Source organism: Vulpes lagopus, chromosome 5, assembly GCF_018345385.1.
Source record: "Vulpes lagopus strain Blue_001 chromosome 5, ASM1834538v1, whole genome shotgun sequence".
In the NCBI taxonomy this organism is placed as follows: Eukaryota; Metazoa; Chordata; class Mammalia; order Carnivora; family Canidae; genus Vulpes; species Vulpes lagopus.
The window spans coordinates 16,264,145-16,277,633 of NC_054828.1; the positions used below are offsets into that span (position 1 = coordinate 16,264,145).

At 54.4% G+C, this 13,489-nt stretch overlaps 1 protein-coding gene across 1 annotated transcript; it reads left to right on the plus strand.

The window, feature by feature from the left end:
• The first annotated feature begins 1,513 nt into the window (after positions 1-1,513).
• Positions 1,514-10,989, plus strand: CKAP4 (cytoskeleton associated protein 4). The gene is made up of 2 exons (XM_041757407.1): positions 1,514-2,161; positions 8,519-10,989. Exons 1-2 carry the CDS (start codon positions 1,703-1,705, stop codon positions 9,839-9,841), a joined length of 1,782 nt encoding a protein of 593 aa, XP_041613341.1. The 5' UTR covers positions 1,514-1,702; the 3' UTR covers positions 9,842-10,989.
• The last annotated feature ends 2,500 nt before the right edge of the window (positions 10,990-13,489 follow it).

Here is a 13,489-nt window from a genome sequence, read left to right on the forward strand (position 1 = left end):
GGGCTAAGTGGGATGCTCAATAAATGTGTTTCCTTGAATAGACTTTCCGCAGCCGGAGAATCTTTGCTGACTCTCCCTCAACAGGCCTCCCGGAGCCAACGGAGTTCTCGACAGCTCGGTCTGCCTCCGCCTTCAAACCCCAGGAAAGCTGGTCCCAACTCGGGCCAGCTGGGGGTGGGGTGGGGTGGGGTGGGATTTCCCCAAGTCCCAGGAGGAAAGATGGGGGCGTGGTCCGGCTCCCACCTCCTTACCCCACTCCCAGGGGCAGGGCTCTTGGGCGCCCCTCCATCTCCTCTCTCTCAATAGATCAAAAGGAGGGGACTCAATTTGGCCGACAGCAAAAGCTCAACCCCAGCTCTCCTCCCTCAGAGGCGCCCGGCCACCCCCACTCGTAGCCGGCTCGGTCGCCAGCTCCGGCCCCCACCGACCCGGCTCTGCGCCCCTCCCCGTGGCCACCTCGACTCCGGGCCAGCTGCCCTCCCTACTTCGGGCGCCTCCTGCCCCCTCCCACTCGGCCACTTCAGACGCCTGCCCCTGCCTCGTAGATCCCCCTGAGACACCCTCCTCGCCACCTCGGATCCCTGGACCCGCTGGGACGCCCTCCCCCAACCTCCCCCCACCTTCCCCCCACCCCAGCTGCCTCAGGCCATACTCGGCCACCACCTTCCACTCGGCTCCCCCCCCCAGGCCCCGCGCCCCCGCTGGGACACCCGCCTCCACCCCCAAGCCCCGTGGACCCCGCTGGGACATCCCCCCAGGCCCCGCGGCCCCCGCTGGGACACCACCCCCACCCCCCGCCCCGCTGGGACGCCCTCCCCCCCCAGGCCCCCCGGCCCCCGCTGGGACACCCCCGCCCCCCCCCCCCGCCCCAGGCCCCCGCTGGGACCCCCCCCGGCCCCCGCCCCCGGGCCCCCGCGGCCCCCGCTGGGACACCCCCCTCCCCGCCCCAGGCCCCTTGGACCCCGCTGGGACACCCCCCCCCTCTAGGCCCCGCGGCCCCCGCTGGGACACCCCGTCTCCCCGCCCCAGGCCCCGCGGCATCCGCTGGGACACCCCCCTCCCCCCCGGGACACCCCCCGCCCCCCCCCGGCCCCCGCTGGGACACCCCCCTCCCCGCCCCAGGCCCCCCGGCCCCCGCTGGGACACCCCCCTCCCCGCCCCAGGCCCCCCGGCCCCCGCTGGGACACCCCCCTCCCCGCCCCAGGCCCCCCGGCCCCCGCTGGGACACCCCCCGCCCCCCCCCGGGCCCCGCTGGGACGCCCCCCCCCCCCGCCGCCTCAGCCCGCCCCCGGCCGCCGCCCTCCCCTCGGCGCCCCCTCCCCCGGCCTCGTCGACCAGCCTGGGACGCCCCCAGCCCGTCCGCGTGGACCCCGCGGCGCCCGCCCCCCCCCCTCCGGGTCGCGGCGGCAGGGGAGGGGCCCGGCGGCCCCGCGTGCGTGGCAGGCCCTCCCGGCTCGGTCTCCGGCCGCCCTTCCCGGGAGGCGGGGTCGGCGCGGCGGCGGCGGCGGCAGGCCCCCTCCTCCTTCCTCCCTGGCCCGCCTCCTTGCTCGCCGCCCGCCGCTCGCCCGCTCTCTCGGCCGCTCCGACGCCGGCAGCGCCCGCGTGCCGCTCGCCCAGCCCCGGGGGAGCCCGAGGAAGTTTCCGGGCCGCGCGCCCCGCTCGCTCGCCTCGCAGCCCGCGCCCACCCGCCGCCGCGCCCGCCATGCCCTCGGCCAAACAAAGGGGCTCCAAGGGCGGCCACGGCGCCGCGAGCCCCGCGGAGAAGGGCGCCCACCCGTCGGGCGGCGCGGATGACGTGGCGAAGAAGCCGCCGCCCGCGCCGCAGCAGCAGCCGCCGCCGCCCGCGCCGCACCCGCCGCAGCAGCCGCCGCAGCACCCGCAGAACCAGGCGCACGGCAAGGGCGGCCACCGCGGCGGCAAGTCCTCCTCCGCCTCCGCCGCCGCCGCCGCCGCCGCCGCCGCCGCCTCGGCGTCCTGCCCGCGCAGGCTCGGCCGCGCGCTCAACTTTCTCTTCTACCTCGCCCTGGCGGCGGCGGCCGGCTTCTCGGGCTGGTGCGTCCACCACGTCCTGGAGGAGGTCCAGCAGGTCCGGCACGGCCACCAGCTCTTCTCCCGGCAGAGGGACGAGCTGGGCCAGGGCTTGCAGGGCGTCGAGCAGAAGGTGGGTCCCCCGGCTCCCCCGGCTCCCCCGGCTCCCCCGCCCGCGCGCGGCCCCGCGACCCCGCGACCCCGCGACCCCGCGGCCCCGCGGCCCCGACCCGCGCCCGCCCGCCCGCCCGCCCGTCCCGGAGCCCCCGGGGCCCGGCGCCTCCCGGACCCCCTTTGTTAATGGCCGCGGAGGACCGGCCCCGGGGCTGGGCCGCCGCGAGGATGGTCGGGCCGGCCGGGGTGGGCCGAGGGCCTGTCGCAGGGCGTCAGCGGTGGCCTGTAAGGAAGCCGCCCGGCCCCGGGAGCCCATTCTTTTTGGATTCGGAACCGCCGAATGGGCAGCGTCGTGTGACAAGGAGGTCGAAGGAACCTCCGCATCCCTGGAGGCCTGGGCGAGGCGAGGCCGCACCTGGGCTGCCCGTGGGAGACCCCGGTGGGAGACCCCTGAGCTACGCTTTAGTAGATCCCCATGCCCATGCCGGAGAAGGAAAAGCAAGTAATCCTACTCATTCCGAAGTGCAGATGAAATATTACCTAGCTCCGGCCGCTTGTCTGCTAGTGGACCAGTGTCCCCATGTGGGCCTTTGAAGTAATGTGCCCGCCCTAGAGGAAAGGCCCCAAATACTGGAGGGTCCTGGTGAGTAGTACCACAAGGCACATTTGCAAGATGCGAAGAGGGCTTACCCGCTATCTAATCATCACCGCAACCCTGGTGGGGAGGGAGCCGTAGTAGCAGTTTTGACTCCAGTTTCCAGGCCAGAAGATTGAGGTTTACAGAGATTAAGTGAATTGATAAAGACCCTGGCTGGTGAGACTGTCTAGGCCGCTGCCACGTTTGGGGTCCCCAGAGGCCTCTCTCAGGTATGGATGGACCCAGCTTTCCCCAGAGCCTCTTCAATTCCACCCTGTCTGTTTTTTTCCACACCAAGTGCAGCCCCCTTCACTCTCAGCACTCCTCCTCCGGCCTCCACTAATATTATTGCTCAATGAAACTTGGTTGTATGATAGAAACAAAAAATCCCGCCACCACTTCTGAGCCCGGAACTGCTGCCTCCTTTTCCCAGCATGCTGCCTGCCCTGCCAAGTTTCTATCGACTTTTGTGGAGTGTGCAGGACTAGGAATTTCCTCTTAAGACTGGCAGAGCAACTGGAATGAGTCAGCCTGCTCTGTGCTGCAGGCCAAGGGAGGTGGCTTTTCGAAGGGAATTGAGTAGGCACTGCTGCGTTGCCTGTCCTGATGTTAAATCATTCTTAAGAAGTAGACAGACTGCTGGGGTATATAACCACTAGCCTCTCGTTTCCCATCTTTCATCCACCCAGTTACCAATCAACCACAGTACTTACTGAATTCTGATAGTGATATGGCTCCATGTTGGCCCTGTGGTGGTGGTGGTGGGGAGGTTCACAGGTGTAAAAGGTGCAAATCCTGTTTGCAGAGCAGCACATAAGTAGGTTTCAGGTGAGGGTCACTGCTGTGTGAGTTCAGAAGAGAGATGTGGCTTAGGCCTGTATCCTAGACTGGCCCAGTGCCAGTCTAGACCTAGCTGATGGTCAGTAGCTGTTGAGAGAGGGAGTGGACACAAAGCAAGGGAGGCTATTGAGTATGTTGAAGGGACAGCAGGTGCCTGACTGCCCTGCCTGTAGCCAAATAACGTTTAGAAAGTAGCAAGCGAGGAGATTGAAGTTGAGGCCCTGATGGGGGAGGTCTTGAATATCAAGTTGAAGAAATTAGGGCTTTATTAAACTCTCTGCTTCTCCCTTGCTTCTCCCTTCTTCCTGGCTCCTGCCTCTTCTCTATCAAAGCCAAGTGCATGTTATATTCTGCTTTGGGCTCACTTTTCCTATCAGCACAGCGAGGGGAGGGCTCCTTCCAGATTTTTAAGGAGCCGCCTGGCTGTCAACTGTTGAAATAGTGATCTCTCTTTTTATTTATTTTTTATTTAAAGACTTTATTTTATTATTTATTCATTCATGAGAGACACGGAGAGAGAGGCAGAGACACAGGCGGAGGGAGAAGCAGGCTCCATGCAGGGAGCCTGACGTGGGACTCGATCCCGGGTCTCCAGGATCACACCCTGGGCTGAAGGCGGCACTAAACTCCTGAGCCACCCGGCTGCCCTGACCTCTCTTTTTAATTTAGCAGTGTAATCAAGCTGTTACATAAGACCTCATATTTACTCTGTACTCATCTTTTTTGACTCTCACAACAGCCCTGAGACGTGAGCACTAGTAGATCCTCCTCTTTCAGACAAGGGGAGTGAGACAGGCGGAGGCAGAGTCACTGCAAGGTTCCACAGCTAGTAAGGGGCAGGGCGAGGGTTCACACTGCAGTTAGCTCCTAGAACACTCCTAACCATTTGTCTGTTCATTTTGTTATCTTGCCCATGCCCCGCCAGATTCATGGTAGGTGTTTCATTAAAGCTTAGTTCAGTGACGTGGAACTCAGAATGTGCCCAAAACAGTATTAAGGTTTGTCATTGTGTGTGGCCACTTTTGGCCTCACCTCTGAGGTGGCCGGTAAGTTATTTTGCTTTGAAGAGTGATGGCTCCTCTAACAGCCTCAGTTGGAGCCCCTTTTTAACTCTGTATGATGTTTGGTGAGGGTGGGGTTTGGTTCTTAGCAGGAACGTATACTTAAAATATTATTCATAATTAGTACTCCTTATGGTCTAGGCATCCTAGTAAGTGCTTCCAGCCACCTGCAGGCATGTCCCATTTAGTAGCACGGTTTCACAGGTGGGCCAGCTGGGCCTGGAGCGGGTGTGCTACTCGTTGAGGGTCACACACAGACCCTAAGTTGGGGAACTGGGATCGGAGTCAAAGCAGTGTGACTTGAAGCACTCTACTCCCCTGGGTGTTTACCTGGTCTCATTCTGCAGATGCTCTCTGTGTTGGGAAAGGCCCAGGTCTGTTGAATGACCGCAGCCTGGGCATATTCCTCACATGGAATATTCAGTGGGCGCAATGGGTGCGGGCTTCAGAAAATGTTGGCAGTTCACTTGAGGCTGTGAAGGGCCCATGTTGGCCAGGCGGATCCAGGGTAGCGTAATGTGATAGGAGTAGGCTTAGGCCCAGGAGGGACAGTTGAATGAGATGAGCAGCTTTTTGTGGAAGAGGGAGTTCTCTGGTTGCATTTCTTTGTTTTTTCATCTCGGCTCTGGAGGAGTCAGGACTCCTGGTGTAGCAGCATCACGTCCAGGCACTCAGTGCACTTTGAACATGCCTCTGCTCCAGCTCCCCCACTAGAGGTTAAGAGCACAGGGTGTGACGTAATATGTTCTGGGATTTTGATGCTCAACATGACCACTTACCAGTCTTCAGATTTGTAAATTGGAAATCACTGGGAGCCACCAACTCATGAGGTTATTACGAGGCTGTAATGAGATGATGTCTCTGAAGTACTTTGCATATTTTTTACTGTACAGGAAGTGGCCTGTTGAACGTCAGCCACCACTATCTCCCCCGTGCTATGAGCTCCTCAAGTGTGGGGATCTGTTCTAGCCATTATTTTTCTCTGATGTCTTGCCCACCATTTAGTGGGCACCCCACATATGTTGGGGGAACAGATGCATCCATTGCATATTGATTATAATGAGGTCTTTGCATGTAAAGATGAGCAGCTCACAGCACCATCAGTAGGGGGGTGATTTCTATGTTCTTTTCACAGTGTTGGGGTTTGGTGTGTTTGGTTTCATCCGTAATTTTGGATCAAGTCCTCTTCCTGGCCATTTGCAAAGAGCCAGCCCAGGTTGGGTGACAGAGATCAGAGGGGAAATGGACCAGGTCAGTCTTCATCAGGTTTTGCGCTATTAATTAATTCCTGATTCATTCAGAAAACACTGAATGAATGCCATGTTGCAGGTACTGTGCTTACCCATTTGTGCCTCTCTTCTGAGTGATTGCAGAACAGATAGGTGCTGTGATTGAATAACTTAGTTTTGGAGGTGAGCTCTCCTTGGTCCCTTATCAAATTATCCGTTATGACTCCGGTTATATTTCGTTGAACAGGGAACTTGTCTAGTATTTTGGAATTAGAAAACCTAATTCTAATGTGTCTTAAAATCACAAGACTATTGGAAACCAAAAGGGACTTTAGAAACCTATTTGTTAATAGACGAGGAGTTGGGACCTGGAAAGTGAGTGACTTATTGTGCTCACAGAGCTGGTTATAAGTGGGGCTGGAACTAGAGTCCAGGCATCCTCTTGTGGTTTCTGTAGCTTTTCCCTTTGGCACTGGGCTAAGGATGGTCTCAGAATCTCCTGACTTCTGAGGTACTCCCAGAAGAAAGATTAAACAATAATGAAGACTATAGCTGCCGTTGGTGGATCATTCACTATCTGTCAGGCACAATTAAAGCTTTAGATATATTTGCTCCCTTAATGCTTGCAAGATATGCCTAGGAGTCAGATGCTGTTTTTGTTCCCATCCTGCAGCAGAGGCAACCAGGGCACAGATGTGCTGGGTAACTTGCCGAAGATCACATAGCTAGGAAGTGTCCAAGCCAAGATTCAAACGTAGGCAGTCTGGTTCCAGAGCTCATGCTATTTTGTTTTTTTTTACTTCTTGCCATGGAAGTATTCATGTGTAAACAGAAGAGATCAATATAATGAACCCCAGTTTCAATAATGCTTTCTTTTTTTTCTATCCTTGTTTCATTCCATTACCACCTCTTCCCTCCCATTTTGTTTTGTTCTTTTGGGGCTGGAGTCAGAGCGGTGTGACTCCGAAGCCTTCTCTTCCACCCCTTTTGGGTGTCCACCTGGTCTCTCTTGTTCTCAGAGCTCTGGGTGTTGGGAAATAGTCCAGGTGTGCCGAATGGCTGCAGCCTGGGCAGAGAGGATGGCCTGTTCTCAGTCGGGCACCAGTGGGCGCAGGCCTACAGAAACGCTGGTGGTGCAGGTCCAGGCCCTTTGGAGGGCTGGTGTTGCCCTTGCAGACCCAGTGGATATCGAACCATGATCAAATTTTGACTGATGCATTAGTTCACCCAAAGTATTCAGGATTTATTTCTAACAAATAGGAGCTCCTTCTTTTCCCTTTCCTTTTGGCAAAACACAGTATAGTTAATCCAACAAAGTTAATGGTAATGCTTGATTCTCATCTAATACCTAGTTCAAAATCAGATTTCTCTGACCCCTTAAAAAAATATCTCTTTTATAGTTGCTTTGTTTGAGTCAGGATCCGTGTAAGTCCACACATTATGTTTGGTTGATAAATCTCTTTTAATGTGTAATAGTTTCCTGTCTTTCCCTCTTTAAAAATGCCATTTAACTATTGAAGATCCTGGTTATTTGTCATGTAGAACTTCCCACATTGTGAGTGTGGCTGATTGCACCCTCATGGTGTGTTTTTCTCTTGCATGTTCCTGTGAATTGGTGGTTAGAACTGGAGACTTGAGAGATTCAGAATCTTTTTTTTTTTGTTTTTTCCTTTTTTTTTCAAGAAAGCATTTTAGGTAGCTCTGCATGCCAATAATCATCGGCCTGTCAGGCTTGGTACATCAAACCAGCACCTGGAGAGGTTCCCAGGTCAGACCTTGGTTAGGGGAGAGTTTATTTAGAATGAGTGTGTCGTGGCAAACAGGATCATAATGTGCTCACAAAGCCAGAGAATGCTAAGGGAACATCTGGTCCACAGTCATATTTTCGGGTGACAACAGTGACTTGGTTGGGGTCACACAGCTAGGAGGGGCAAGCCAGACACGTGACCCTTGCTCTTGCCTCTTAGGCCAGTGTCTCCCATGTGCCTCAGCTTTCTTCCTGTAAAAAGTTGTAAGACCTTCAGTTGCAAGAGCTAGAAACGCAGCCTAACTGGCTTAGAGGGAAGGAGGGGGAGAGAGGGAGGGAGGGAGAACAAGAGCATACTGGCTGAAACAAAAAAGTTCAGGAGCAAATTCCTTCAGGTACAGCTGTGTCCAGAGATGCAGGTCGTGTCTTCAGGACCTGGTCTTGCCTCTCTCAGATCTGCCCTCTGGGCTGGCTTGATTCGTAGTCTGGTGTTCATGTGCCAGTCTGAGCCTCTCCGGGCTTCCCTCATCCTATAGCTGGCAATCCCAGTAGAAAAAAGTTTTCTTTACCAGTCGTTTTAACAGGAATCTTGGAATTGACTGGCCGGCCTTAGGCCATATGCCCATCCCTGGGCTGATCACTGTGGCTTCGGGAGAGAGGACTCCTGAAGCGCTTGGAAAGAGCCTTTAGGTTGGTCCCCCCCAAAGTGCATGGACTGTATGTGGAGGGAAGGTTCTCCAAAGACAATTATTGTTCTGTTCCAGAAGAGGGACCTGGAAGCTGGGCAGGCAAAAAAATATAGCCATATTGCATAAAACTCATCAGCTTGTCTCAGCAGTTAACGTGTGGATTTTGGTTACAGGTGCAGTCTCTTCAAGCCACATTTGGGACTTTTGAGTCCATCTTGAGAAGCTCCCAGCATAAACAAGACCTCACGGAGAAAGCTGTGAAGCAAGGGGAGAGTGAGATTAACCGGATCAGTGAAGTTCTGCAGAAGCTCCAGAACGAGATTCTCAAGGACCTCTCTGATGGCATCCATGTGGTGAAGGATGCCCGGGAGCGGGACTTCACATCTCTGGAGAACACCGTGGAGGAAAGGCTGACGGAACTTACCAAGTCCATCAATGACAACATTGCCATCTTCACCGAGGTCCAGAAGAGGAGCCAGAAGGACATCAACGATGTGAAGGTGAAGGTTGCCTCTCTGGAAGACTCCGAGGGGTACAAGCAGGATTTGAAAGCTTTGAAGGAAGTTGTGAAGGAAACACAGTTGTCTGTGAAGTCCAGAGAAAAGGACATTGAGACCCTAAGAAGCAGCCTCCAGACCTTGGAGTCTGACGTCTACACTGAAGTCAAGGAGCTGGTGAGCCTCAAGCAGGAGCAGCAGAAGTTCAAGGAGGCGGCCAATTCGGAGCACCTCACCTTGCAGGCCCTCACAGAGAAGCTTCTCCAGTCGGAGGAGGTGACCTCCCGCCTTCCTGAGGAGATCAGGAAACTCAAGGAGGAGCTGCACCACCTGGAAACTGAGGCCCTGAGGCCGGAAGAAGATGGGGCTTATAAAAACTTAGAGTCTTTAGAGGCATTCCAGGAGAAGAGTCAGGGATTGGACTCCAGGCTCCAGACTGTGGAAGATGGGGTAGACGCTGTGCAGACAGCCTGTGCGCGCCACAGCGAGAACCTGGAGACCCTGATGGCGAAGAGCGAGGAGCAGGAGCGGCGCCTGGCTGCCCTGCAGGAGCACGTGGCCGGCCTGGGCCCCTTGGAGGCTGACACAGGTGGCCTGGCCAGCACGGTGAGGAGCCTGGGGGAGGCCCAGCTCTCACTCTACAGTGACGTGGAGGAGCTGAAGAGAAGCGTGGGTGAGCTCCCCAGCACTGTGGAGGCTCTCCAGAAGGTGCAAGAGCAGGTGCAGACACTGCTGGGTCAGGACCCGGCCCGGGCGGCCCCCTTGCCTCAGGACTTCCTGGACAGACTCTCTTCTCTAGACAACCTCAAAGCCTCAGTCAGCCAAGTGGAGTCGGACTTGAGGATGCTCAGGACTGCTGTGGACAGTTTGGTTGCCTACTCAGTGAAAATAGAAACCAACGAGAACAACCTGGAATCAGCTAAGGGCTTGCTAGATGACCTGAGAAATGACCTGGATAGGTTGTTTTTGAAAGTGGAAAAGATTCATGAAAAAGTCTGAATGAATCGCGTGTGCAGGGTGCAGATTTAAAGTCCAGTGTCTCATGACCAAAAAATGTGTTGTTTTCTCCCATGCACCCTACCCTCCACGTTCTTGGCCCCTCTTAAAAAGCGGTGACACCCGCTCCCCGAGCACCAAGGCATTTTAGTTTTGTGCCCAGTTTATTTATGATGATTACCACACACCATTGGTTTCTCAAGTTTTCTGCTTCTGTGTTGGGTGGTTTTCCTCGAGGCCTGGCCCCTGCAAATCAGAGGTATCTTTTAGGAAGGATGTCTCTAGTGTCAAGAGAAGAATGGCTTCAACTGAGGATTAACAAAAGCAGATTAACTATAACCTCAGAAAACCTTGCCTGGCTGGCTGATTTCAAGTTAAAAAAAAAAAAGTGGGGTGGGGGGGTAGGCACTTTTCTTTTTAATTCTCTTTAAAGAAAATTAATTTTACTTTTTAAAAATACTTCCAGCCAAAGTTTTCATGAGCTGTCACTCACTTCTTGTCTTCCACTTTAAACTGGTTAAAACTCCAAAGTGTCAGCTCTGATTTAGGAGGGGAACAAGCCCCTTGGATTTTAATCAGAAAGAACCAGCTGCTTGACTTGATGGTCACTTCCCGTGGTGTGAGGTGGTGTCTTTTCCATTCCTGGATCATCCTGTGATCTCAAAGGTAACTATGCAAAGAATCCAGATGGTTCTGACTATAAAGGCACAAACCACACAGAGACCCCTGTGGCCAACCTGTGTAGGGCCCCCAGATGATACATAGGTTTAGAATCTCAGCAAGGGGGGGGACTCCTTGGCTTCTTTCCAGAAATGTGTTATGAGAGCTGTCCACAGAGGCATGGGCTGTCTCCCCCAGAGAGTGGAGGCCAAGTATTTTTATTTTACCATGATGTCCTTGAAGAGGGTCTGCTGTCAGAGCAGACCCCCATCTGTCAGTGAGGAGGAATGTGTGCATTTTCTGCAGTTTTTTGCTGTTTCCCTTCCAGCTGTACTGTTCTTTAATGGCTGTCTTGCCCTTCAAAAAAGAAGAAAAAAAGAAAAAAAAAAAGAAAAGAGAAAAAAAAGATTTGTTTAGTTTACTGTGAAATGAACTGTATGGCTTATTTACAGTATTTTTAATTCTTAATAAACACTTGAGCTTTGTTACGACTTTTCTAGAGTGGTTGCTTTCTGAGAATTTAGCAATTGTGATGTATTTTGTTGATTAGAAAGATCGGGAAGTTATCAATTTTAAGACTTCGTTTCAATTCTACAACCAAGATGGCCTAACTCTTAGGCCTGGGGACAGAGTTTTGATTGACTGTTACAGGTCCTCGCCTGACTCCAACTCTTAGTCTGTAGAGGGTCTCCACCTCTACTAACTCTAGAATCCCTGGGCACTTGAAGCAATCCCTGGGCCTGCCCCCAGGGGTCTCAATTCCGTGAATGGAGAGGGCTGGCTCCCTGCAGGTTGCAAAGTGCAGCCCCACTTGAGAACTTTGGTCTTAGACCATCTTTGTGACCTTCAGCCTCCATTTTCCTTGGGAAAAGTGATTTCAGATACTGTTTGTTAAGTCCCTGTGTGCTTTGCCTTGTGCTAAGCATTGAATAGGCCCCCGTATCTTCCTAACATTCCCCGGAGCTGGGCGGGCGGCATCATTCCCTGTGTTAGAGGGCCAGCAGGCTGGCAGGCATCACGGGAGATCATTATTAGCTAGGAAGAGGCAGGGCTGAGGTTTGAACCCATCTTGCTCTTTGCTGTGACAGCAAACTCCACCTTCCATCACCACGAGGGCAGGGCCCCTGCTGCCCTGTTCCAGAGCCTGAGGCTGCAGGAGCTCTTCTCTCCCATCCAGGGTGTAGAGGGAGAGGAGGACCTGCATAAACGTGGTCTCCTGCCCTCCAGGAGGGGCCCCTCATCCCTGAGCTCTGTTATGTCATTCTGGGTCCCTGAGGCAGCATCCGTAAGGTGTCACAACTCCTAGCTGATGTTTTTTCAAAGCAGTTTGCAAATCAGGATGGGCCCTTTATTGGTGTTAGAAATAATTTGTAATTTTATTTTAAAGTAGAAGAGTTGATAGAAAAAACTAGTTTAGGAACCAGTTTGGCCCTCCATTGTGGAGGGTGCTGGACGGCCTAAACTTCCAAGCATGGAGAAAATGAGATTCTGGTTTCTTTTCAGGTTGGTTGGTTGTATCAGGCATTTGTCTTGAGACCTTCCTCTTGACACCATTTGTGTAGTCTTTAATCTCAGACTATAGAGTGATTTAATAGATTGTCATGTATTTATTTATTTTTAAAGATTTTATTTATTTGAGCGAGAGCACAAGCAGGGGGAGGAACAGGGAGGGACAAGCCGACTGTGCAGAGCGTAAAGCCTGATGTAGGGCTCGATCCCGTGACCCTGAAATCCTGACCTGAGCTGAAATAAAAAGTTGGACGCCCAATGACTGAGCGTTCCAGGTGCCCCAAATAGATTGTCATTTAATATTATAACACAAAATCTCTACTAAGGGTTAGAGAAATAACTCAAGTTAAATTCAGATGGTGAGAAGAAAAAATGCATTATGAATTCACATATTCCTGCCTTGGTGGGGCCGTTAGGGGTCGATCTTACCCCAGGTAACAGTCACAGATCAATCAGCCTTGTTCATGTGTCTGCTCGTTCCTTCACCCAGTGAACACAGCTGAGCCCATGGCCAGACAGAGCACCGTCCTGGGGCTGGCGAGCTCGCAGCTGTCCCTGGGAGCTACAGGTGCTATAATCAGGTCTAAGGAGGTACGGGGGGATTGGCCAGTTCTGCCTCGGTTCTGCAGGGTGGTTAGAACAGTTTTGCTGAGGCCGTGGGAAGGCCTCGATGCATGATGGAGACCTTGGGGTCACCGGGTTCCTTGCCGCTTGAGGTACCGACAGACCTGCAGATGGCCCAGTGCAAGGATCAGAGCCCGCAGCTGATTCCCCAGGAAGGGCTGTCAGCACATAGGGCAAGGCGCTTGGTGCCGGCGACCAGGGTGCAGACCCCTCACAGGGTGGCTGTGATGGTGGCTTGAAGTCACGGGGGAGAGGGTGCAGCTCAGCCCGTCGCCTGGTGCCGAGAGCTCCGGGCTTGCTCAGGGCCAATCCTCCCGGAGGTTAAAAGATTGAAATGTTTCTGTGCTGCTCTGTAAAGAGCTGCAGCCCCGAGCCCTCCCTGCCTCCCTAACGACCCCTAGACTTTCAGTCCAGCAATGCATGGCGTAGCACCCTGCCCCAACCCAGGGCCACGATAGTTCTCATTGAGTGGGCATCGCGCTTCTCCAGTGTGCAAATAGTTTGAAATCACCCTGCCCTCCTCAAAGCACGTGTCTGAGTTACTGATCTGTTTTTCCAGGAACATTTGGACACAACCCTACCAGACATCTCACAGGTCCCCAACCAAAGCCTTCATTGCCCCTAGGAGTAGATGGGGTCACACCCCTCCCTTGTTGCTTGAGCCAGAAGCTTGGGGACCCTGTGTCTCTGAGTGTCCCCATCTGCTCCTGCTGAAGCCCTGACACAGCCCCCCCCCCCTCCGGGCTCCTCATCTCCGTCTGAGTCCCAGGAGTAGCCCCTCGCCATGCCCCGCATGTTAACTGGGGGCAGAAGCATGGGCCTGCACTCAGTGTTCGTTCAACAACGTCAGGGAGTGCG

Excerpts from the sequence above, each read along its gene's own strand:
- CKAP4 (XM_041757407.1), top strand. The coding sequence starts at position 1,703 with ATGCCCTCGGCCAAACAAAGGGGCTCCAAGGGCGGCCACGGCGCCGCG. Across the intron at positions 2,162-8,518 it reads TGCAGGGCGTCGAGCAGAAG|GTGCAGTCTCTTCAAGCCAC; the intron begins GTGGGTCCCCCG and ends TTTTGGTTACAG.